Here is a 27,796-nt window from a genome sequence, read left to right as displayed (position 1 = left end):
GTTTTCCAAAAATAGAAAGACAGATTGACGGTCGGAATAGAAAATTGTGCATAAATAAAGAAGTTGGTAGGTAGAACTCCCGTGTCATATTGCTGGTAGGAAGAACTCCCGTTTCATAGTGCTAGAAAAGGAACATTCGAACGTAGAAACGTAAGAACTATTTACGGGAAAAGCCCCAGGCCATAATAATAGACGCTGTTACCACGCGCTCGAATATTAATATTTCATTGGTACAGCAGCTGCGTGCACGGCAGGGTTCTGTGTGCACCTGAATCGATTATATTGATCTGTGCACAGCTGTACGAATGAGTCATGGAGAAGTTTTAGCATCACCAATACTAATACATGCCACTATGTCAGGAGTTTAGTGAAAATTTAAACGGGCAAAAGAAATATAGTTATATTGAAAAACTACTGAGATGACGCTGAAGTGATATTCTAATGACAAACAACTTACTTAGCAGACCATCAGTGTACATACTTTGCACACTATCAATTTACTAATTTAGAAATAGATAACAAGAGTGCTTGCTTTTTAGGGTGGAGATTTCTGTATGCAGCTAATTAGTATTAAAAGTATTAATTGGCCACATCAACGATAAGGACAAATATATTAGACCACAAATATTCAGAATTCGTCGGTTTTTCATAAAGCAAGTAAGCCAAATGGCCGTGACATTCAGCGAGATCGATCACTAGGGTTTGATTGGGCCGCCGGTAAACCGGGAAAATATCGACCGACGGGAACGGTGCTGTAATGGGCTTTATAATGCTTTGATAAAGGAAACAGCTGAGTGCTTTTCCGTTCGACCATCTCTCTTCATTCATGCCCAGTCATGCTCAATTAATCTTAACCGGAGTCTTTCAATAACACTATTAGTTGCCCCCGATACCTGCGGGGAGGGGCGGCGAGGGATATTATATCTGACAATTGCGAAAGGTGATACATGTACACTTAAGTCGTTCATACATCACTCTCAGGGCTTTGAAAAAACCCGCGTCCCAACAACTAAGATCCAATTAGCACTGGCGCTGTGTACACTTATATAATGCAGTTTTAGAAAACAAGGTCACGCATCTAAATATACACGATTGTTAACGCGTTGGTGAAACCTTTATAAAATGTTTGGTCATTGATGTGTAGGATTAGATCACTGCGACGGATACGCTATCTTTACAATAGATTTGAAGAGGGTAAAACAAAAGTGACGTTTAAACATAATGTTCAACGAAGACGTTGCTCAACGTATATTATTTATGTATCGCTCTAAAATCGGAAATTGAAATATAGTTATATTAAAAGTTAAAGTGTGTTTGGCTGTGGGTAGCTGTGGTTGTGATGGTTTAGTATGAGCAAAAGGCGTGCTACCGGCGCTCTTAATTACATTGTGTGATCATTTTTGTCCATTTACTTTTCCTATAGATTTAAAATTCTTTGCCCTATTAGAGAACCTTCGTGCATAAAAGTAAACAGCCAACGAGTTCAAAGAAGGGAACGTTTCAGTTTTAGTTTCATTTTTATTTTAACTTTTATTTAGAATATTTTTATAATAAAAAGATTTGATTTAAATTGATACATTGTATATAACAAAATCTGTAACAATGATTGAGGTACTATTTGGTAAAAGTAACCATTGAATATAGAAATAAAAAAAATGGCTTTCAGTTTCAATTTGTCGAGAATTTCCGTTAACTATGGAACTATATTCCTATAAAAGGTGAATTGTGGGTGTGGTGGTTTAATGTGTGTATATTTGGCGGGCTAAATTTCATCGTATTCGACTTAAATCGATTCAATACATTGTTTATATCTAAAGTTAACGTGGTTTCAAAATAGATTTGAAATCATAGTTTGACGTTTGTTGTTACCTTTGTGATCACTGAAGTGTTTTTTTAAATAAAGAATAACAAATAAATAATTTTGGTTTTAAAGTTACATTTGATGCATATTTTAGAAAAATAATTCTATGTTGTAGATCTTTAAATTAATTGTTCGTATTGCTAACCAAACATGGATTTAACTAAACAGTCAATGAATGGAATCCCGTTGAGTTTGGTGAGTAGATATAATAATTTCTTTTTGTTACAACCTGAAAATATACTTAAACTGTGCAACAGCATAGAAGAATACAATACTTTAATTTCAAATCGCACCTCCCTGAGTCGGAAATACTCCACGTCTGTGTATGTAAATATGTGTGTGTGTGTCTGTCTGTCTGTAAACACGATAACTTGAGAAATATTTCAATTAGTTGAAAGAAATGTCAGTATTAGCTCCTGTAAGAACATTTTCCTGCAACAAAAAGAGGTAAACAAAACACATAAATACAAAGAAAACATCTAATTAAAAATATAATAAAGTCAATATGATCTTTGGCATTGCATTTCATTGGCCAGAGCTTCATAATTAGGAGCGTATGACGATAATCCTGTTAGCAGACAATCATAAAGATGCTTATCGGTGAGTCGAGATCTATATCTTGATTTTATTAAGTTCATGTTTGAAAACAATGATTTGCATAAATTTGTCGAACCGAAAAATGATTCAATTTGATATTCCGCTTTTTTCAACAATGGGAACTTTTCTCTATCCACTGTATTCCAAAATTCCTCTGACTCCCCACTCAATAATAATAGTTTATTAATAGATCATCGCTTATGAATACAATAAATTACGCACCTCGCTTTTAGCCTGTTAATTTTTTTTTATAGAAAACTCCTAATTCGTGTTTCGTCTGACGAACATGTCTCTTATCTAACTGTTGCGAGCCGAACAGAGCAGCAATTACAATGACAACAACGCGGTTCCAGGCGGGGAATGCTTTTTGCGCATCACTCCATGTACACGCGGAAAACCCGAAGTGAGTCGATGATCGCCGAAGCAATCAGAGTTATGTGCCTTGTGATTTGGCGCCTTCGGCGTTTATCGGATCAGTTCGTGACGTTCGTTCCATTCGTTCACTTCGGGTTTTCTGCGTGTACAAGGTGTGATGTGCAAATGGCACTAGCCGTTCCAGGCTAGCGTAAATAGTGTAGTCTGGCTCGCCGCTAGACAAGTTGGGACAAGTATCGAACATATTTAATAAGCCTAGGCAGTAAAAAAAATTAAAACTGTAACAAATGAATAAAAATAAATCATATTTTAAAATAATGTTTATGAAAAAATGCTGTCTCTGTCGAATAACGAGAGGCGGGCACATACGAATCGTTCAGCGGGCGCCAGGGCGCCCGCGGGCACAGGGTTGGGAACCCCTGGGCTAGAGTATCCATTGCGGCTATGGCATCGATTATAACACTGCACGCTCAGCCAAGCTTTACGAGCAATTGATTTTGTGTACGTTGAAAGCTGAGAGTAAAACCTTTCAAAACTGTTCTGTTGTATTATTAAAATGTTTTTTTCAGATTGATTTGCTTTATTTGTTTCACATCTAGTTTTTAACAAAGGTATAATTTTTGTTGGCAGATCCATCCACATTATTTACACACCAACTCAACAAGCCATCCCTGGGCGCTTGGTGCTATTGCAGAACTAATCGGTTAGTCTTAATGAATATAAAATTAATGCACCATGAACAGAGTTTCTTCCAGACATCTCTTCAGGAGGGGGGGGGGGGGGTTGCTCCCCCCCCCCCGAAAAAATTCTACCGCCCTCTCGAACCATATGAAATTTATATAGTTTATATAGAAAATATATATTTTTAACAGTGTCCCCCCGAAGAAAGTCTACCGCTCCCCCCCCCCCCCCGAAAATTTCAAGTGCCACCCCCCCCCCACCCGGAGAAAAAAGTCTGGAAGAAACACTGACCATGAATCAGACATTAGATCAATGAGTTATATCGTTATCAAAGACGAGGCATGAATATGTCCCTGTTTTAGCAATAATTTTAAAAAAAGCGTATCCAAACATTTTAATGGACTCTTCAAAATCACTATGACATAATGACAAATTTTATTGAATTTTAACTAAATCACCCATGATAGCAAGGAGAGTCTTTCCAATTCAGGGCTTTATCATTTTAAAAAAAAACGAAAAATGATCCGCTGTTAAGCTTGTATATGACAATCTAAAATTGTATAAAGCGTTGTTGACCACATGTATTATTTGTTAGCATATAGATAGATCGATGCAAAAAATATTTTAAAACACTTCAAAATTGTATATATATATATATATATATATATATATATATATATATATATATATATATATATATATATTTATATATATATATATATATATATATATATATATATAGGCTACATAAGCCCGTTTGGTGACAGGACAAATGGCCTCAGGCTAAATATCCCAGACATAATATTCTCACTAATAAATGATCTCAGGACAATATATATATATATATATATATATATATATAATATATATATATATGTATATATATATATATATGTATATATATATATATATATATATATATATATATATATATATATATATATATATATATATATATATAATCATTTTGTTAAATGTTGATATCAACGCTATTTCGATAACTTTTACACAGATAACGCATGTGATCCCGATGTACAAGCGTCAACTTTACACATAGAGAAATACGAGTTGGGCAATAAACCAAATTTGACCTTTTTAGACGACGGATTTGGGATGAACTCAAAAAAGCTTCTGCATTTGCTGAGGTAGTTTTTAATCAGGACTTTTCACTTGTGTTTGCTAATGGGTGTCTTGATTGTCTAAGTTTACTATCAAAACTCTGGTATAAATGTATTGGTATGACAATTGTCTTAATTTGTATATTGAGGTATTATTTTACCTATCATGTTAACAGTAACATAAATAGTTTTAAAATATAAATTCTATATTCTACAGCTTTGGATTTAGCTACAAAAGAAGCTGCGACAGAAATAATTTACGCCAACCTATTGGTCAGTACGGCAACGGTTTCAAGTCTGGTACGATGCGTTTGGGCAAGGACGTCATCGTGTTCACGAAATGCAAAGAAACTGCCTGTGTGGGGCTCCTGTCACAGACCTACCTACAAGCAATAAAAGCAGAGTCCGTTCTAGTACCTTTACTAGAATATGAGCTACCAAGTTATATCCTTGAAATAAATAGGTGGATTCTGAGGTTGTTTTTTTTTAAGTATTTATTTCAATTCTACACAAGCTTTTCTTGCATTGCTGATGCTAACCTGAATGAACGTTTATGTTGGTAAACCTAACATAAGACCAAATTTTACTGTTTCTTTAAACAATTATTGCCTATTTCTTAACAATATTTTCTTAATTCTGTTTCACATAAACCGATAAATTGCGATTCACGGACCGAAAACCTGAAAGCCATTTTAAAATATTCTTTATTTCAAACTCAAAACGATTTGGTTGAAGAGTTAAAAAAGCTGGGTACAACAGGAACGAAAATCATCATCTATAATCTAAGAAGGTTAGTGCTATATGTCTAAAACTATACTACTGTCGCTGAAACAATAATAAACTATTTTCTTTCAATAATAATCAAATCTAAAAATGTCGACTATAAATATCTCATTCAAACACGAGTTAAAAACCAACTGATGACAGTTAAAGTTCTTTTGTTTAGAATTTTACAGTTCAAATAAAAATATTTTATTTTGTATTTGCTATTTATTTTACTTTGTTTTTTTTAAATATTACTTTTGGAATATGTAAAATAAGTAAGCAACGGTTTTCTACTGTTTTCTGCGGATATTTAAATACATTTTTAAATATCTACAATAACAATTTAACCAATATGCAACCACTTTTGTCCAATGTTATCCTTGTAATTTATTTTCTATGATTGGTTGATCGAATGATATTGTCAAAGTGATTTCTCCATCGCACTAGGCTTGACAACGGACGGTACGAGCTCGACTTTGATAGTGATCCTACAGATATCCGGTGCCCTGAAGCCTACACGGCAAGGTCAAACAGAGCTGATGATCGATACAACAATGAGTACAGAAGATCGTTAAGGGTAATCACCAATCACGAACACATATGTCTAATTTTTATCAAGTAATGTAGCTTAGATAACACAATGAGTACAGAAGATACTTAAAGGTAATCACCAATCACGAACAAATATGTCTAATTTTTATCAAGTAATGTAGCTTAGATAACACAATGAGTACAGAAGATACTTAAAGGTAATCACCAATCACGAACAAATATGTCTAATTTTTATCAAGTAATGTAGCTTAGATAACACAATGAGTACATAAGATACTTAAAGGTAATCACCAATCACGAACAAATATGTCTAACTTTTATCAAGTAATGTAGCTTAGATAACACAATGAGTACAGAAGATACTTAAAGGTAATCACCATTCACGAACAAATATGTCTAATTTTTATCAAGTAATGTAGCTTAGATAACACTTTCGTTTTCTACTTATTTTGGAATTGGTTTCTCTGCTACTAAATCATTATATCTATCTATATATATAATTCTCTTCTGGGAGACATTAGAAAACAAGCTGCAAGCGCGCCTTGCAGTCCCCTCTCTTCCACTCTATCGCTATCCCCCCACCCCCCCCCCCACCCCCACCCCTCACATGGTCTGGTGAGCTGTAGTTCACTCTAAATGTTTACATTTTACAATCATAGAGCCGGGTTTGGTGACGGCTATTAGGGGCAGATAATTTAGTTTGAAACGATTTTAAACTTAGAGGAGGTAACTAAGAGGAGGCTGCTTTCATGGGGGGGGGGGGGGAACGGGGGAGTTTCAGTGGCAGCATTGGTACTGTCGAATTCACAAATTATGAATTACTGAAAAGTAGAAAAAACAACAACTAAATAGCGGCGTATGGTACACCGCGGGTCGGCCCGTATATATAATTCTCTTCTGGGAGACGCTACAAAACAAGCTGCAAGCGCATCCTTGCAGTCCCCTCTCTTTCTTTCTTTCACTATCACTACCACCCCCACCCCACCCCCACATGGTCTGATGAGCTGTGGTCACGCTAAATGTTTACAATTCGTAGAGCCGGGTTTAGTGACGGCTATTAGGGGCAGATAATTTAGTTTGAAACTATTTTAAACTTACAGGAGGTGACTAAGAGGAGGCTGCTTTCACGGGAGGGGGGGGGGTGTTGGGTCGGGGTTAGGGGAAAGGGGGGGGGGGGTTTAGTGTTTTAAAACAAATATTTTCAGTGGCAGCATTGGTACTGTCGAATTCACAAATTATGAATTTACTGAAAAGTAGAAAATAAAACAACTAAATAGCGGCGTATGATACGGTCGGCTCGTTATAAAATAAAATGGATATATTAAAAGAGGCGGTATCTACCGTTCTAAAGCAAGGAATCAAGTTACCGACTGCAATGATGTTAGGTACCCATCAGAGCTGGGCCACGCCGTCTAATAGTCCTACACATGACATACCACAATAATTGTATGTGTGTGTTTGTGTGTGAGTAAATTTCAATAGTTTTTCAACAAATTTAATAATTCGTGGGGTTTTGTTTTCTTTTAGCAATATTGCAAAATTTTGTACTTTCGCCCAAAAATGAAGATATTTATCCGAGGGGAAGAAGTTGAAGCGCAAGTAATGTCCAAATCGTTACTTGCAACAACAAACACATATTACAAGCCTAGAAGTCAGGTAATATCGTAGTATTTAAATATATGTATAATATGTAAGAATCAACGTGTAAAACAAATGACTTAGTTACTTATTTTTAACATTAATATTTGTTCATTTGACTTACAAACATCATCTTAGGAGTCACAAGTGAGAATAACACTAGGTTTCTCTCGAGAAGATGACACAGAAGATTACGGCATGATGTTGTACCACAGAAACAGGCTGATTAAAGCTTATGAGAGGGTTGGGTGCCAGAAACAGGTTCGATGTAACAACTTTGATCTAATATATTTTTACTTTTTTATATATGACCCTCCCGTTTAGAAATGTAATTTAGTAGTTATGTTGTTGTATAGAATATTCTAATTATTTTAGTGCTTAAATTGTTGTTCTATCATACATATCATGTAACCAATGTTTACAAATGACCCAATTAATATAATTCTAGGGGTCGGCGTGGTCGAGTCGGTTAAGCTCATGGTTGCTAAACCGAAAAGTCTCGAGTTCGAACCCTCGGGCAGATGAGGCTCGTTAGCTGGGACAGTCACTCTTCTAGGAGAGACAACTCCAAAATTAAACAACTGCTGCCTTGTAGTTTGTTCTTGGTTGGACAAAGGCTATGGAAGCAAATCCAAAAAGAAAAGCAGGCTGAAATCGGAGTCAATGGCCTCAATGGCGCATAACCAGTTGACACGTAACGCTTAATTGTGTTGGAGGCGTGGTCGAGTCGGCAAAAAGCTCAAGGTTGATAAATTCGAACAAAGTCTTGAGTTTAAACTCACTGGCAGATAATTCTCGATCCCCTCCAACACTAATAATTAAGAACGAAGAAGAAGAAGAAGAAAGATATAATTCTAATAATAGATGTTGGTATCGCCATTTTAGTACCGAATACGACCGCGATGTGATGTTTGTGTTATGTATTTTCTTTTTCTCCTACTTATCACACGTAGTTGTACTGTTAAATATCCTTTATCATAGACAGTATTTTATTTTTAACATTAGTAGTTTATACATTTATAAAACATTGACTTTGTTAAGAAGTTATTTATTATACTTAGCTGTTATTTGGAAGTAACTTGTGCCTATTTCTGGTGAAATGTTGATTTTGATGTTCTTATCTAACATTTACATAATCTAAAGACAATATTGCTTTAAAGTATTAATTAGAAATAGCCTTGTTTGTGTTATGTATTTTCTTTTTCTCCTACTTATCACACGTAGTTGTACTGTTAAATATCCTTTATCATAGACAGTATTTTATTTTTAACATTAGTAGTTTATACATTTATAAAACATTGACTTTGTTAAGAAGTTATTTATTATACTTAGCTGTTATTTGGAAGTAACTTGTGCCTATTTCTGGTGAAATGTTGATTTTGATGTTCTTATCTAACATTTACATAATCTAAAGACAATATTGCTTTAAAGTATTAATTAGAAATAGCCTTGTATGATCCCTTAAGCATTGTGTTAACACACACTCACACACACACACACACACACACACACACACACACACACACACACGCACACACAGACAAACAGACAAAAATATCGATGTTTTTGCTCAATTAAAAGAATTCTTCCTTATTCTCTATACGATAAAGTAAAAATGATGATTTATACAAAACACACATTCTCTAAGCTTTATTTTGATTTTATAATGTCAATTTTAAGGCAAATGAACGGGGCGTGGGTGTTATAGGTGTGGCCCAAGTTGATTTTCTCAAACCTACACATAACAAACAGGATTTTGAATTAGACTACATGTACAAGTAAGTTTCTTTTAAGCTTATCGGATAATATGATTTAAAAACTATTTGATAAAGCTTTGAATATATTTCATGATTCAATACTTTTCTGCAACTACTCGTAAGTACTAATTCAACTACGGTGACGTTGAACAACAGTATTGAAAATTGTTCAAATAAAAAATTATTATTTTACTCTTTTTCCCAATTATCAGATACTTCTTGGCTTGCTACGTGTTCAATTCAATTCAATAACGGTAACAACAGCAGGCACACATGCCTTTTTTCACATTGGCCGTTATAATACAAAGTGAGATAAAATAAGAATATAATAGGTGAATGAGAAATGTTACAATGAGTCAGTTAGTGAGGTCATTAAATAATTTTTGTTTTAGTTTAGTATTGAATGTATTTTTTCAGATCTTTTCAGATTTTATTTTATTAGGAAGATTGTTCAATAAATGGTGCGACTAGTTCTTTGTTCGATTCTTGGGATTCTCTCAACTTCAAAAGGGATCAGATACTTTTATTTGATTTAATTACATCTTGCCTGGATCACTGTATTAAAGGGAGTTAAATATAACGGATTCTTCTGTCGCTATATAATCAGTAAAATAACATACGGTCGGAGTGAAGGCGATAATCTTTAGCTGAAATTTTAAGAGCTAAGAAAAATATTAAACGGCTTTATATATTTAAAATTATGTAATAAACCTGTTTACTAGAAAATTTGTATAATGTATCGAATAGATCATTTTTATTGCTCGTTTTATAACAAGTCTAATACTGCAATTTTCAAATTGTTAACTAAGGTAAACTGATACAATACGACGATTGCTACTGCTTTTTACTTTGTGCAACCTAAGTGATAATTTATTAGTGTCGAAGTTGTTCTAAAGACACGACCAAAATTGGACCAATAAGTTTTCACCTTTTACAAACTACACTATACTAAAGCAGTGGTTCTTAACCATAGTTAATAGTTTTATCGTCCACGCTGACAAAATCTGATCATGAATCGTATGAGTCGGGTGTGTGTCTTGACCTCCGCCGAAGCCCTGAGACTGACTCACTGAACCTCTGGGGTACGATCGAACCCAGGTTAAGAACCACTGCTCAAAATCCTTCTGATTTTTTTCTTTTTATTCGTTTCGGCTTTCTAAAGAGAATAGGTTAGGCAACACTTCCTCAACTCACTTGATTTTTTATGAAGATCGATCCTGTTAATAAAGCCTACCCTTTCTCTATTTCAAACGATTTCCTTCAAGATGTTTTGGTCTCATCCTGAACCTGCCTAGTGATGCTCAGTGTTTCTTCCAGACTTTTTTCTCCGGGGGGGACACTTGAAATTTTCGGGGGGGGGGGGGGCGCGGTAGTTCTTCGGGGGGGGGGGGGGCGGACACTGTTAAAAAAATATATTTTCGATACAAATTATATAAATTTCATTTTGTTCGGACGGGGGGGGGGGGAGATGCCTGGAAGAAACTCTGGTGATGCTATTTACTGTCTATCATAATATTGTGCCCTAACAACCACCTTTTCATTCTCCACTGTTTTTAACCTAGCTCCGAGCCATACATTAAAAGAGACTTCACATTTAGATATAGATCCTGATTAATTTTTTTGACAATGCATTTTAATTCCACATTTGCTTAAAATGTTAAAAAGCATTTCGTTGCTGTTGATTGTAATCTGAACGTCATGGGCGTCAGCTACTATCATTAAACTGGTTATTATTGCTTCTTCAACCAGAAAAAAATTGTTCTGCATCGTGTTGTTTACTATGTACGAAAGGGCAGCGCACAACTGTGAAATCCAAGACTTAGAGCTGTTGTGTCCCGTTTGATTTGAGTTTGTTTCCTCGAACTTGTTTAATTATATAATCAACCAGTCAACTAAATAGGCCTACCCATGTCATATTCCAATGTGTACTATAAATTCCTATTGTATGTCACTTATATGACCTTATTCTAACCAACTTATAATCCAACTATGTCACATATCATAACATAGACTGCTCCAAAGATAGAAAAAAAGACTGGCCTGAACAAATTAGCTCCTATTACAAACTACAGATAAAATCCAAATCAGTCTTATTTTTGTATGACATGATTAATCTGATTTTTAAAAAAAAAAATTCATAAAAAACGTTTTAATAACAAGCTTTTATGTAATGATGCACTAAAAAGTAGAAAATAAATTATACACTACTATTTAAATTACTATAAAGAAAATCGTGGGTCACTTTAGTACTTTAGTACCTATTGGATACCTTTACTAATATTTGAGAAGAGACCCACGCTTTTCTTTATAGTAATTTAAATAGTAGTGTATAATTAATTTTCTACTTTTTAGTGCATCATTACATAAAAGCTTGTTATTAAAACGTTTTTTATGGAATTTTTTTTTCAGTACTTTACATGTTTTATTTGCAATAGTGTTACAAGATTAAAAACCATTGCGTGTCTATTGAACGTGATAGCGCAGCTATTAAACCTGATTGAACGTGATGACGTATGTGGTGTGGTTGGATAGACATGCCTACTAATTCGGTCCAAATTTTAATTAATTCATAAAAAATTAATTAGACATCCAATTAAGTCAAATTTAGATTCAGATTGCATTGTCTTCATGTCTTGACCCACGTGCCAACTGTGAATCGTATCGGTCAAGTAGAACTGTCCGAGTTTTCACTCCTGCGTTTCCATCTAGACTGACGACAGACTGTCGACAGAGGAAGTGAGTTAAATAAAAGCTTGTAAAAATAATTACGCAAGGTAATTTAATTGGCGTCAAGTAAACTTTTAGGGAACCAAAATCATACACGGTAATTATTTAATCTTTTCCGGACTGTCGCACATACACACACACAGACACACACATAGATACACACATAGATACACACAAACCAGAGGCGTATCCAGGTTTTCGTTGTAGGGGGAGCGAAAAGAGCAAAAGAAGGCGCCGAATTTTTAACATGTTCTAAATACGTGTATTATATATATATATATATATATATATATATATATATATATATATATATATACATATATATATATATATATATATATATATATATATATATATATATATATTACTAGCTGTATGTCATTACTTCGCTATGATGTAAAATAAATTGAAAGTAGCACTCTGAAGAAATAAGAAAAAACACACAATGTAGGCCGACAAAACAAAAATTGTATCAATCTAAACAAAAAAACAAAATATACACACGCTACAACCAAAAACAATGAACGTTACACAATCTGTTTTGTAATTCTTGTAAAAACAAAGTAATTAAAAACTCTAGTGACAATTTTAGCGCAATTTCCTTATGTTATCTAAAAATAGCTCTGTCGTAGCGTAAATCAAGAGCAGGGTTAGTAAAACCATTGGTTAGTTATTAAACGTTTTTTATTAATTTTTTTCAGTATTTTACATGTTTTATTTACAATAGAGTTACATGACTAAAAACCATTGCGCGCCTACTGAACGTGATGGCGCAGCCATGGAACGCGATGGCGCAGCTATTGAACGTGATGACGCGTGTGGTGTGGTTGGAAAAAATGCCTACTAATTCGGTCCAAATTTTAATTAATTCAAAAAAATTGTTGTGACCGAACGAAATGATATTTTTGAAAACTTTCTTCGGCAATATTGTTCTAAATTATGGCAGGAATCGATTGGTACATGTTTCAAGTCGCTTAGTGGTCTGGTTGCCGAGATATGGGCCAAAAACTGCATTTTTTCGAGGTTTTTTGGCTTTTTCGGGAAATCCATGAAAGAAACCCGTAATTTTTATGGCCTATGTTCATCCTCGTAACTTGCTTAACATAATTGCTTTTGGAACTAGTCATCGATACTGCTTCGTTGAGGAGGAGATACGACTTAAAGCCCAGACACACATTCATCCATACATTCATACATTCATTCATTCATTCATCCATCCATTCCCAGAAATGACGAGTTAATAAACGCAATTCTCCAGAATGGAAATTGCGCTAAAAATTTCTTACATAATAATTCCTGGGAAATTATTTAAGACAAGTGAAATAGGGGAAATAATCACTCTCTTAATATAAATATGTATATATCTACACATTTAATTATAAATGTCAAAACAAATAAATAATTACTTTAGAATATAATGAAATTGTTTAACACTATTCGTGTTTACAAAATGTTTTTGTCCAAAATCTGTATTAAATATATCGTCATCATAAATGCTAAAGTATTACAGCATAATGAAAGTTTTTTAAAATCAGAGTTGGAATAAAACGACGTTTTTTTATCTCATAGTAGGGGTCGGCGTGGTCGAGTCGGTAAAGCTCATGGATGAGGCTCGTTAGCTGGGGACAGCCACTCTTCTAGGAGAGACAACTCCAAAATTAAACAACTGCTGCCTTGTAGTTTGTTCTTGGTTGGACAAAGGCTATGGAAGCAAATCCAAGTCTCGAGTTCAAACCCACTGGCAGATAAATCTCATTCCCCTTCAACACTAATAATTAAGAACGAAGAAGAAGAAGAAGATCTCATAGCTTACATTTAACTAAATATCAGTCTTTTAGTTCAGATCATTTTTTTTAATTAACTACTCTTTCTTTGTGTTTTTTAAAGATAATTTTTTTTTTAACATAGTGATAGGTATGGGTTAGATCACTCTATTGCTTAAACACCTTTTTACTGGTAATTGTAAAAACAATATTCACAGAGTTTTACGTTTAAAAAGCTAATTTTCTGGCGGCATGGTACTTTGGTACATCATTACGCGTTTTCCCAAAAGTACTCAACAAATCAGTTTGGGGGTGGTTGGGGGGGGGGGGCTGGGTTTAACTTCATTCACCACTGTTCGGTCACTTTAGGTCAATTATCCAACCCAGCGTATACCTAGGTGTGACATTAATGTCGCTTTACACAATTGTGGTGGTGAGGTGTGTGTGTGGGGGGGGGGGGAGAGATAACCAACCCAGAGTGAACATAGCGTCAGTTTTTAGTTGACTGTTCTAACATACATATATATTACACATGTATACTGATTCAGAAATATATTTAAATAAGTAGCAGTGGTATTATGACAATATTTTTTTTTACAGAGTGGTCCATGGGGCAGGGGGGTTGTAACTGTTTCATATAGTTTGTAATCGTAATTACTATCGCCCAATCTGTAAGAATACTACTACTTCATCGTGATGACGTTGTTGACCTTGTCAAAATTTCCCCACCGCTACGCAGATTGCCCATAAGTAAATTTAAATAGAGGTGCCACATCAGTTGTATTTGTTTCTGTATTGTAATTTTTTTTAAATTAATCACACGATTCAAACTGTATATATAAAGTAATTTTGTGTGAAGTTTTATGTATAACATTTTCTAATTCAATTATTCGTAAACAAATACATTATACAGTTGCCTTAAACTTAACACCCCTCTTGCAAAGTGGTACTACCCGTACAGGTTTTTTGAACATTGCAATGTATCGTAATGGTTATTTTTAGAATGGCAAACTGATGCAGTTGTTAATGCGTGTAGTAAACGTAGACACTACTAGGCTAGAACAATAAGGCTTAATTGCTGCATGAACAGAAATCTTGTGATTTACATAGATATGCCGACCAAAAAATATTTTTTAAACAAATATCATTGATTAAAACTTTGAGTTTAAAAAGTTTCCAAAAAGGCGCCACTTTGGTGAAAATGGCCAGAGGGGGAGCGGCCGCTCCCCCTGCTCCCCCCCCCCTGCGTACGCTACTGACACAAACACACACACATATATTTCACTTTTACGTGAAATGTTCTAATTTTATTCACAGTACAGCAATGAGTGCATTTGCAAATAAACTGAACGACTATTGGAACAATAAATCAGAGGAGTACAACCGGTATGAAAGATTAGCTTAGTTTAATATATTGTATAGCTAATGACTGTAAATACTAAATTAGATGCTAAATACATGTTTTTAAAGCTAGGCGCATTCTCATTAGGTTCATGTATATATATATATATATATATATATATATATATATATATATATATATATATATATATATATATATATATATATATATATATATATATATATATATATTTATTTATTTATTTATTTATTTATTTATTTATTTATTTATTTATTTATTTATTTATTTATTTATTTATTTATTTATTTATTTATTTATTTATTTATTTATTTATTTATTTATTTATTTATATATGCAGGTCGGTTCCAGGATCCAGTTCTGCGAGCATTAAAGTATGTACCTTGATCGTTTATTCCCCATATTCTTCTAAGATTGTTGAGATAGTTGTTTACAGTTTAAAGCCTTTATTTACGGAATTAGGTTCTGAATGAAATTTTTTCTTAAACAATGTGTTATCATATTGCTTTTGGCACATTTAAAGCATATGTCGAATGAAATTTCGTTTCATAAATTTGTAATGGCCCAAACATATATTGATACTTATAAGTACCGCCAGGAATGTAGGACATTTTTTCCAAAAAAAAAATAATTTACATAACAGGAACAAACGATACAATTTATTAACTACTAACATGGCAATCATTATAACAATCATTTTTTTTTGTAAGTTTCACGCATAAATACAGCACAAAAGTATATTTTGAGTACGAGTTTTACTGAATTTACTATCGGAACACATCTTAGACCTCAAACACAGCAAAAGTTGCCGACAAGTCATGCTCTCTCATTCTTGTCTGTGGTCTTTCTGGGTTAGAAACGGTTGCCGGACTGAACATGCTTTTGCTGGAACATTCCAATAGCTATTACAATTAGCCACATAAACAAACAAGAGCCTAGTCATTCAGTACACAACTACTAGTAATACTAGTATAATTGTAGCCTACTAGAATGTTATGACAAGTCTACACGACAGTTTAAAGTTCATAAATAGAAGCGAGCTCAATATGTTTAGGATAGCCGTAGTGGCCTACTGTTTTCTGTTTACTGATTAAAATTTACCTTATTGATCTATAACAGGGGTTCCCAACCTTTTTTGACTCTAGATCACATTCTAAAATATCGGTAGGGTGGCGCGCACCACCTATTTTAAATCGACAAACTCCTTCCAGAGGCGTAGCGACCCTTCCCGTCACCCGGGGACAAAACTTTCGATTTGCACCACCCCCCCCCCCCCACCCTCAATCTTTCGATTTGCACCCCCCCCCCTCAAATTTTCGATTTGCACCCCCTTCAAACTTTCGATTTGCACCCACCACCCCCCCCCTCTCAAACTTTCGATTTCCATCCCCTTCAAACTTTCAATAATGTTTATGTAAAAAATTCTGTCTCTGTCGAATAGTGAGAGGCGGGCACATACGAATCGTTCGGCGGGCGCCATGGCGCCCGCGGGCACGGGGTTGGGAACCCCTGATCTATACTATATGCAGAAGTGTGGACTATTACTAGTCTACAGGAATACATTACGTAAATGCTAGTTATTCTATGCGAAGACAGTTTATTGCAGTAAATATAACTAACAAATTAAATCTTACTACTAGAACTAGGCTTTGGTATACAAATAAAGTATACTAAACCTTGTAAACGAGCCTGCAACTGCTACCTTTGTTCCTGTTATTCTTTTACTACTGGAAATTAACATGTAATTACAATATTTCTTAGGTAAACCATATGCTAACCTTCTTATAAATGTGTAAATATCCTTTTTGAGTACATTTCGATAATTAATTATCAAGATAATATTTATGTCACTCCACATAAAAAATCTACTATTTCCTAAAAATCCTAAAAAATGACCGTGTGCCCTGACGGTACTTATAAGTCCTTTTGTAAACATCGATCTAATACAAAGACAATTTGGTAAAAATTGTACAACTAGAAGTTAAACGCGTTTGCCTGACTATTAAACGTGCCAATAAAAAATATTTGGGGTTGAAAACTTGAAAAATAAAGTAAAACAAAGGTAAATAAGGAACGTGTGTTACAACTATACGGAACAATTGTGAACTACCGATATAACAAGAGATTGAAAATGGTGCCACACCAGTAATTTTCAAAAAAACATCGATCCCTCCAACTACCAGCGACTCAGGGGAGATGATACAATTAATTACATCAATAATTTTTAAAGTTCTTATTAAATTAAAAATAATGCAGGCACTTAATTAAAGTGGTAATTATAAGTAAATAAAGGGTTAAAAATAGTCTTTTATATTTCCATTACATTTGTAAATTAAAATATACAGTCGTATTTTATGTGTACATTTTAGTGTCAGTGGCGTAGGCGGTGGGGGGGGGGGGGGGGCAAGAGCAAAAACAACAAAATAATTTTCTTTGCACCTTGACAGAAAAATGTTATTTTTTTTAAAGATCTACTACACCAGTGATGGTTATACAATAACTAAATCACACTATTGCATAGACCAAAAAAGAAAAATAAAATACATGAGCATTTGTGTTAGGATATGCAAATCTTCTAACCTCTTCCACGATTTATCCCCCCTACTTTAAAGATCTAATAACTTTAATAGTTCTGTACTAAGCCCATTAAAAACCATTTTCATCTCTTTATTATTATTAAATTAGAGTATACTAAAGAATGAAACACACAAACTGTTCAAAATTATAAATATAAATGCAAATAAAACCAGAAGAATTAAAGAAACACTGATTACCATAACAAATATCAAACATCCGTGGTTTTATACATTTTACCCGCTGGCTAGACAATTTTTCTTCAAACATTTATGCGGCTGTAAGTAAACTATTGAAAAATAAAAGTGTTTTTTTTAAAAGGTATAAATGAGATATAAACGTTTTTTTTTTAAAACACGATTATATCTGATATATAAATTACTAAATTAGGCTATGTTTAAATAATTAAATTAAAATTTAATATATTTGGTGTTGGGAAAAAAAATTTACATAATTAGCGGGGATTGATCAAGTGCAAATGTTTTAGGTATTTTACGGATAAGCTTGGAGTATTATAATTGTTCATTAAATTGAAACAGACGCGTCCGCCGGCGCCCCACCAGGGTTCAATTTGGCGCCCTGGGCTATCCTGCGAGCGCTATGGTGCATAATTTCGCTTTAAACAGTGCGATAGAGTATGGTAAGAAAGGTTACTATAGTCTTTAAGTGAATCGATTCCGGGCGTCCTCTGGCGCCCAGACAGGGTGCTATTTGGGGCCCCGGGTCTCCCGTGTTCGGTTTGGCACCTACGTTCGTTTAAGTGAGTGCAAAAGACTATGAATAACTTGGGGTACTATAGTCGTTTATTAAGCTGAAACAGGCGATTCCGCCCGGGCTAGACTGTGAGCACTTTGCGTTTATGTTCGCGTTTGTGTTTTCTTTGTGTTTAGGTTGGGTTTGCGTTAGTGGTTGCGTTTTGATTTGGTTCGTTTTTGTTCTTTCTTTTTCCGTTTTCGTTTGTGTTTTTTTCTTTGGGTTTGTGTTTGTATTTGTGTTTGTGGTTGGTTTTGCGTTTGGATTTGGTTTGTTTTCGTTTGCTTTTTCGTTTGTGTTTTTTCTTTGGGTTTGTGTTTTTTTTTGTGGTTGGTTTCGCGTTTGGATTTGGTTTGTTTTCGTTTGCTTTATCGTTTGTTTTTTTCTTTGTGTTCGTATTGGTGTTTGTGGTTGACGTATGGTTTGTTGTTAGGTTTTTGTTTTCGTTTGTATTTGTAATTGTGTTAGCGTTGTGTTTGCGTTTTGTTGTTTTGGTTTTGGTTGGTTGTGGTTTGGGTGGGCAATGCCGGGTTTATGATGATTACTAAACACACATGTAATGGTCTTTAACAGAAACGTTTTTCACAGAAGCCAGAGCAGGGCCTGGCCGGGACGGCTAGTATCTATCTTTATATATAATTCTCCTCTGGGAGCCGCTAGAAAACAAGCTGTAAACGCGCTCCCTACCTCCCCACCCCTACATGGTCTTAGTGAGCTGTGTTCACTCTAAATGTTTACAAGCAGAGCCAACGAGTTTAAACGTAGGGGGGGGAGGGGGGGGAGGAAGGGGGAGGGGGGGTTATGGTCCTTAACGAGTTACTTATAGTGTTTTAAAGAAATATTTTCAGTGGCAGCGTTGGTACTGAAAATAAAACAACTAAATAGCGGCGTATGTTATGCCGCGGGCCGGCTCGTATATATATAATTCTCTTCTGGGAGACGCTAGAAAACAAGCTGTAAACGCTCTCCCTACCATCCCCACCCCTACATGGGCTTAGTGAGCTGTGGTTCACGCTATGTTTACCTTCGTGGAGTCGGGTTTAGTGACGGCTATTAGGGGCAGACAATTTAGTTTGAAACTATTTTAAACGTTGGGGGGGGGGGGAGGAAGGGGGGGGGTTATGGTCCTTAACGAGCTACTTATAGTGTTTTAAAGAAAGGCCGGCTCGTATATTGTTTTTTGCGAGGTATGTTTTCAAATGGTCTATACCCATTGTTGATCTTTTCTCGAACCTCTTCATTTGTAATGTGATCTCCTGTATATAATATATATATATATATAATACCTATATATATATATATATATATATATATATATATATATATATATATATATATATATATATATATATATATATATATATATATATATATATTTATTTATTTATTTATTTATTTATTTATTTATATTTATATATATATATAGTGATGGAAAAATGTGAACCCCCCCCCCCGCGTTAGGCGATCCTTGCTACGCCACTGTATAGTGTTTATCTTATTCCTTATTTGGTAAAAGGGTAACATTGTTTCAGTTATCGTTTTCTTTTCGTTACAGACTCTACACGAAAGAATGATGTAAGTTTTTTTTTTGTGTTTAAAATATAACAGACCTACATGTCCAGTCTATTTCTAAGTGTCTGATTTCGTCTTTGCCCCCCTCCCCCCTCGACATCTCCCTCCACGCACTGTGCGTTGGACGATTGGGAGCTAAGACCAATTGAATAATACCTGTAACATCTCGCAAATTTGGCCTACTTATCACTTTAAAGCTTTCTGCAGAGGTGTCGAATTTATAACAACAAAACGACGGTATGGAAACAATATTCCTAAATTTCTAATTTACTGACAGCTAGAAAACAAGTATTTATAAATAAATAAATAATAACTGTGACATAATAACTGTACTAAAATGTACTCAAAAAAACTTAAATCCTTTAATAGAGTATCACTCAATGAAACATGAATACTGTTTATATAACGAAGGATAATGTATTTTCCTTCTCATTTGTATTGCATTCGAATGTGTTAATTATAAAGGGTTTTACTCTACTACTTGTTCCAGCTCATTATTTAGGCAGGAGTCACCTGGCTCTACTGGAAAAGATGGACAAAATTCTACATTAAATGTTTCATATGACGCAAGTGAAAGTAATAAAACAAACGAGAAACAGCAAAAGAATTTAAGTAAAACAAAAGATTTCTCGCTATCGATCAGCATGAGTACCAGGTCACATGAGTCTTCTAACAGAAAGCGAACTTTAGAAGTAAAGCATGACGTACCGGCACCAAAGAAAGGAAGATCACACACTGCAGTAACACAAGTGACTCCTAGTAACACAGCGACTACCTTTAAAGGTAACTAGAGTTTTACATAACAGTTGCTGGTTTAAAAACCGGTTAAATTAAATTACGGCAATTTTTTTTAAATTTAGGATTTTTCTTAAAAAAGATTCTACAGTTGAATGTAGTTCTTGTTTTTCAATACAAACTATTATTTGTGTACATTTCTATCCGCAATTTTAAATACATTTTAAAGCTTTTGTTAAAAATTAGTTTTGCAATTGATGTCTTTTTTCTTTAAATTTCTTCATTAAGTACACTTTTAAAATCTAACATATTTTAAGAACGTATAAAAGCAGAGACGTGTTTCTTGAATAAAAATATGAAATTTAAAAAATTACAGAATCGGTTGGTAGACATGTGAATAAAGTCGCCAATGCCAAAGGATCAGCAAATGAAACAGCCAGACCTCCTCCCACTGAAACAGCTGCGTCATCTCATAACATAACAAAGGCACCACCTATCAATGTAACAACTATACCACCTATCAATGTTACACCTTCATTGAACACAAGTGTAACAACTGCACCACAATCCAATGAAACAACAGCGTCGCAATCAAGTGTAACAACTGCACCACAACCCAGTGTAACAACTGCATCACATACCAATGTAACAACTGCACCACAATCCAGTGTAGCAGCTGCACCACATACCAATGTTACACTTGTATCAAATACCAATATAACAACTGCACCACATACCAATGTTACACCTGCATCAAATATCAATGTAACAACTGCACCACATACCAATGTTACACCTGCATCAAATATCAATGTAACAACTGCACCACTATCCAATGGAACAACAGCGTCACAATCAAATGTAACAACTGGACCACAACCCAGTGTAACAACTGCATCACATACCAATGTAACAACTGCACCACAATCCAGTGTAGCAGCTGCACAACATACCAATGTTACACATGCATCAAATACCAATGTAACAACTGCACCACATACCAATGTTACACCTGCATCAAATACCAATGTAACAACTGCACCACATACCAATGTTACACCTGCATCAAATATCAATGTAACAACTGCACCACTATCCAATGGAACAACAGCGTCACAATCCAATCCAACAACACAATCACAATCCAATGTAACCCAGTTTCATAGAAACGTCTTCATGTTTATTAGACTTTTCCATAATGGTGAGAATATTGAGCGTGTAGAAGATGTCGAAGAGTATGTTAAAAACGCTCTTCTTGACTTTATGTCAAGAGGCGGCAGTTAATTCAATGGGTTTTTTTATATCTTTTTTATCATGGCAATTTGTATAATATATTTTTCAAACACTGTGTTCATAAAGATATATGTTTTGTTTACATTAAAAAAGATTGATATTTAAAGAAAGCAAACTCAAATACCACCTTCTAGTTGTAACTATTACAATTTTATGAACATATTTTAGGGTCACGAGCTTAAAAATATGTGTTGTTTGTTTTTTATAATAAGCGATCTTCATAATTAATGAGATATTAAAGCTTGGTAATTTGTTCATAAGAAAATTACATTACTGGTAACAAAAACTTAAGATCTTTAATTTTCCGGTGATCATTGATAATAATCACTAAAGTGGTAACTTAAAAAAACGTGCAGAAAAATACAATATGTTTAACTATAAGTAATTATTATGTACAATGATCGCAGGGTAATACATTTACCGAAGCATACATTACAAACAAATAGCAATTCTCACAAATAGTAATTCTGCTTCATTAACACTTTTAGTTTTTACTTTCATTAACTTTTGTTTTAATGGAATTTATCTTTAGCCCAACGCTTATAGCAATTGCTCTTATTTTGCATGGATATCTTTTTGAGCATGTTAGAGTAGAGCCAAGTCATCAGCAAAGTCACAGTCACAGTTCTCAGAAACATTCAGGTCGCCCTTTATGGGTAATTCGACAATGTTTCCCCGTTTCCATGAGTCTGGCACTTTTTCTTCATTCAATACTTTATTGATGATCCCTGATAGAGTTTGTGCGCATATTTTTTAGTCTGCCTTTAGCGTCACAGCAGTGATTCTGTCATCTCATCTCATGGAGCCTTTTTGCTTTTTGTTTCTTGAATAATTTCTATTATTTCTTGTTCTGAGATGAGTCCTCTAGATATTATTTCAAAATGTAGAATGTCAGTGAAGTTAGGAATTTCTTCTGGGTCTGGTCTGTTCAGGGTCTCTTCAAAGTATTCTGCCCATCTATTCAGTTGCTTTTTCTCCGTTATGAGAATTCCCCCATTTTTGTCCTTGATAGTGGATGATCTGTTTGCTATTCCGACTGTGAGAGTCCTAGTAGACAGTTCTGCTATCTCCCCTATCAGCTGCAGCCTGTGCTTCTGTGGCTATGTTGTCCAAAGTCTCTCTTGGCCTTCGCGGCATTCCTTTTTACCTCTTTGTATAGTCTTCTATATTTTTCATCATTCCGTGCTCTGCTTTCTATGGTTCCAGATATTGTTTTTAATTTGGCTTTTCTTCTCTTTTCAACGAGATTCGAGGTATCTTTTGAGATCCACTCCTTCCTTTGTTTCTTCCTATGTCCTAGTGTACATTGGCTTGTTTCCGTATATACACCCAGGATCTCCTCGCATTGATGTATTGATGTGTATTATCTTGTGATTGCCTGATTAATAAACCGGGAGTGATCTCCCCTAAACTTTCTCGAATATTCTAATATAACACTATGGTGGATGGCAACTCGGGATTTAGACTTCTAGACATAATTTTTAATCCATTTTAATTAATCAAATTTTTAAAAATAGAATATAATCTCGTAGAAAAAAGAAATGCACACCAAGTGAACGCTAAATAAAGATGTGCATAATAGTGCGCAATCTTATTAGTACTTTATAAATTTACATGCGTTTTTTGAGAAATCGGAAATAGCGTAAATAAGTACTTCCGGTCAACGGAAATTACTCAAAATTTGACAGAAGGTAGAGAATTAGATCTTTTACTTTCATATCAAATTTCATTTATCTATCTGAAATAGTACTCAGGTTATAGGCTTTTGAAAAATTCAAAGTAGAAAAAGTACCACTTCGGGTTATCGGAAATCGCTCAAAAGTTAATACGGATCTACGATTTTGATAAAATACTTATATATGAAATTTCATCAACCTAGCTGTAACGGTACTCAAGTTATCGTGTTTACACACGGACACACACACACACACACACACGCAGACAGACACACAGACATATGGACAAGATTGCAAAATTATGTTTTTCCGTATCAGTGAGATGTAAAACGTCGAGATTTGTAAAAATCTCGATTTTTTTTTGCACGATTACAAGACTTTCTCTATACTTCGTATATACGAGAAAGTAAAAATTGTGTAATGTTTAGATAGACCTAGCAGATAGAACATATTTTACTTTTTTTTAAAAATAAACCGGGAGTGATCTCCCCTAAACTTTCTCGAATATTCTTATATAACTTGGAATGTAGACATGATTTTTAATTACTTAAACTTTTAAAAATAGAATAGAATCTCATAGAAAAAAACATTGCGCACCAAACAAACGCCGAAACAAAATGTGCATAATAGTGCGCAATATTATTAGTACTTCAAAAATTTACATTAGCTTTTTGAGAAATCGGAAGTAGCGTAAATTACTACTTCCGGTCAGCGGAAATTACTCAAAATTTAACAGAAGGTAGAGAATTAGATCTTTTACTTACATGTGAAATTTCATTTATCTATCTGAAATAGTACTCAAGTTATAGGCTTTTGAAAAATTCAAAGTAGAAAAAGTACCACTTCCGGTTGTCGGAAATCGCTCAAAAGTTGATACGGATCTACGATTTTGATATAATACTTATATATGAAATTTCATCAACCTAGCTGTAACGGTACTCAAGTTATCGTGTTTACACACAGACACACAGACACACAGACACACACACACACAGACATACGGACAAGATTGCAAAATTATGTTTTTCCGTATCAGTGAGGTGTAAAACGTCGAGATTTGTAAAAATCTCGATTTTTTTTTTGCACGATTACAATACTTTCTCTATACTACGTATATACGAGAAAGTAAAAAGATAATTAGGAAAATCTGCTCGAATATTTCATGAGCCGCTTATTTTTACATTTGTATAGCTACAAAATACATTGCATACTTCTATTAACAAAGTTTTGTAAATTTCTATTGTTTCTGTATTTAACAGCATAACTTAAACAACTTTTGACTAAATATGTTTCTGTAAATCCTGTAACCGTGATGTTTATCTTCCTTAGCTCATTACTTGCTGTAAAAAAATTTAAGTCATGCATATGATATATATATATATATATATATATATATATATATATATATATATATATATATATATATATATATATATATATATATATACGTAGATCAAGATCTGATTACAATGCAATGTTACATTGGATTTTCTATGAATTTTTCCATGAATTTATTCGAATAATTTTTATTTCAAAAATAGCTTTAGCTTCACTTTTTATATGCACATTTATTGCGTTTCTTTAACTCTCTTCTTCGTATAACTAACAATAGAAGCGTGGGTTAAAACCAATTAGAAAGGGTATTCAGTGGCAAAATAAAATTTGAACATATATCTGATTACCGGTTTAATTGTATATGATTACGCTATGGTGCTCCGTTCGTATTACATACGTAAATGTTTGTTGGTTTACTTTTTTTCATCTTAAAATGGTCCTACAGATTAAATTTAAAAATTAAATACAGCATACAGAGACCTACGCTTTGTTGACAGTTATCAAATAACTCTTCATTCTAGTTAATCTTGTAAAAAAAAGTATTTATCATCTTTTTACATTTTAATTTGTTTTCTTTTCTTAACATTAGCGAGTAGAAAATATGTGTAGAATAATAACATTTTATATTACATTTTAAATAGTCTGTTTTGATTTTACTTGGTTGTACCTTTATGTATCAAAATATATAATGTTATTAGAGAATGCTGGTGTGCGTGGGTCGATATTATAGTGTTGCTGCGAAAGCTGATGATAAATGTTAGGTAGCTATCGTGTAAATTATTGTAATTTTTAAAATTGGATTTGAATTTGGGTTGTTTTGAGTTGTTTCTTGCCGTGTCGAGTCATGGTGTTTTTCAACTTTGTCGTGTTGCAACCTTGTCGAGTTGTAATTTTGTAGTGTTGTGTTTTAGCGGTGTAGTGCTATATTGAATTGGTTTTTTTTTTTTCCTATGTTTGTTTCTTCTTTTTTTTTTTCATTTTGTCTTGTAAAACATATTTTGCAATTTGTTTAACTAAAAATAATAATCAGATAACAAATTTTAATATAGTCAGATTGTCAAAATTGGCGGCGTATGGCCAGAGACAGAAGTCAGGCGTGGTGTTAGTGTATTTCTTTTTGTTGTGTTTTTGATGTGTTATGTATTCTTCTAATGAATTTTTTTTTAAAATTGTGTATTAAGCGTCCCGACTAGGTTTTATATATATATATATACATATATATATATATATATATATATATATATATATATATATATATATATATATATATATATATATATATATGCAAATATAGAAAATATAGATAACCCTAAACCTAACTCCACACCTAACCTTAACCACAACCAACCACAACCGCAAACATAAACAAAAAATAGACATAGGCATTTCGGTTCTCCCCTCCTCTCACTTCTGCATCTAAAAAAAAAACAACTACAAACATTATAGAAATAAACCGAAATAGGTGCTTTTTGAAAGACGAAACGGTGTTGTTTAAGGCTTGGTGGGACACTGGGCAGGCGAAGTAGAGTTCATCTGTTTCTGTGACCTCAGCATATAAGTGATAGTCTGGTCAGACCAATGCTCAGTCGAAATCGTTCTTTTAAAAGACAAAAACACGTCTGAGGTGTGATGTCTTTTTGAATGTGGGGTCTGACTTTTTGTGAAGATGTGTGACAGTATGGAGGGGAAGAGAAAGATGAAAACCGTCAAATAAATATGACTTTCTTTATGGATGACCTCCAAAAATAACGCATAGTCTAGTAGAACTTAAATTTAAGAAGAATTAAAATAGCGGAAATGTGGTCTTAAGTAATGTTAAAATAAATAATAATTAGTTAACATGCTGCTTGACGGGCTTTTTAAAACAAAAATTAAAAGTAAAAAATTAATTATAATAATAGCAGTTTTTTAATTAATGAAAATATCTAACTATATTAAATCCTGAGCATCATTTTATTTACTTTCTCGTATATACGATGTATAGAGAAAGTCTTGTAATCGTGCAAAAAAAAATCGAGATTTTTACAAATCGCGACGTTTTACACCTCACTGATACGGAAAAACATAATTTTGCAATCTTGTCCGTATTATGTCTGTGTGTGTGTGTGTGTGTGTGTGTGTGTGTAAACACGATAACTTGAGTACCGTTACAGCTAGGTTGATGAAATTTCATATATAAGTATTTTATCAAAATCGTAGATCCGTGTCAACTTTTGAGCGATTTCCGATAACCGGAAGTGGTACTTTTTTACTTTGAATTTTTTAAAAGCAAATTACTTGAGTACTATTTCAGATAGATAAATAAAATTTCACATGTAAGTAACAGATCTAATTTTCTACCTTCTATCAAATTTTGAGTAATTTCCGTTGACCGGAAGTACTAATTTACGCTATTTCCAATTTCTCAAAAAACGCATGTAAATTTATAAAGTACTAATAATATTATGCACACTTTGCTTTGGCGTTCGCTTGGTGCGCAATTCTTTTTTCTACTAGATTCTATTCTATTTTTAAAAGTTTAAATAAACAAAAATCATGTCTATATTCCGAGTTGCCATCCCACGTAGTGTTATATTAGAATATTCGAGAAAGTTTAGGGGAGATCACTCCCGGTTTATTTTAGAATGTTAAATAAATTCTAAA

General features: G+C 33.8%; 1 protein-coding gene across 1 annotated transcript; it reads left to right on the top strand.

Annotated features, from left to right (window-relative positions):
- The first annotated feature begins 1,943 nt into the window (after positions 1-1,943).
- On the top strand, positions 1,944-22,133 carry LOC131936959 (uncharacterized). Its single transcript, XM_059294104.1, has 14 exons — positions 1,944-2,056; positions 3,464-3,536; positions 4,527-4,659; positions 4,850-5,073; positions 5,320-5,422; positions 5,845-5,974; positions 7,477-7,605; positions 7,726-7,848; positions 9,268-9,365; positions 15,152-15,220; positions 15,556-15,589; positions 20,098-20,117; positions 20,605-20,897; positions 21,226-22,133. The coding sequence occupies exons 1-14, from the start codon at positions 2,012-2,014 to the stop codon at positions 22,131-22,133; spliced, it is 2,382 nt and encodes a 793-aa protein (XP_059150087.1). The 5' UTR covers positions 1,944-2,011.
- The last annotated feature ends 5,663 nt before the right edge of the window (positions 22,134-27,796 follow it).

The sequence above is a fragment of the Physella acuta genome, unplaced genomic scaffold, assembly GCF_028476545.2.
Source record: "Physella acuta isolate Inbredline_101_S28 unplaced genomic scaffold, ASM2847654v3 ptg000197l, whole genome shotgun sequence".
Classification (NCBI taxonomy): Eukaryota; Metazoa; Mollusca; class Gastropoda; family Physidae; genus Physella; species Physella acuta.
Note: the sequence above shows the minus strand (reverse complement) of the source record. Positions and strands in the feature narration are given on the sequence as shown.

What these genes read in the sequence shown, in the direction of transcription:
- LOC131936959 (XM_059294104.1), top strand. Translation starts at nt 2,012, where the DNA reads ATGGATTTAACTAAACAGTCAATGAATGGAATCCCGTTGAGTTTG. An exon ending in ACTAGAATATGAGCTACCAA is followed by an intron (nt 5,074 to 5,319) that starts GTTATATCCTTG and finishes AAAACCTGAAAG; the next exon opens with CCATTTTAAAATATTCTTTA. An exon ending in GGGTTGGGTGCCAGAAACAG is followed by an intron (nt 7,849 to 9,267) that starts GTTCGATGTAAC and finishes GTCAATTTTAAG; the next exon opens with GCAAATGAACGGGGCGTGGG.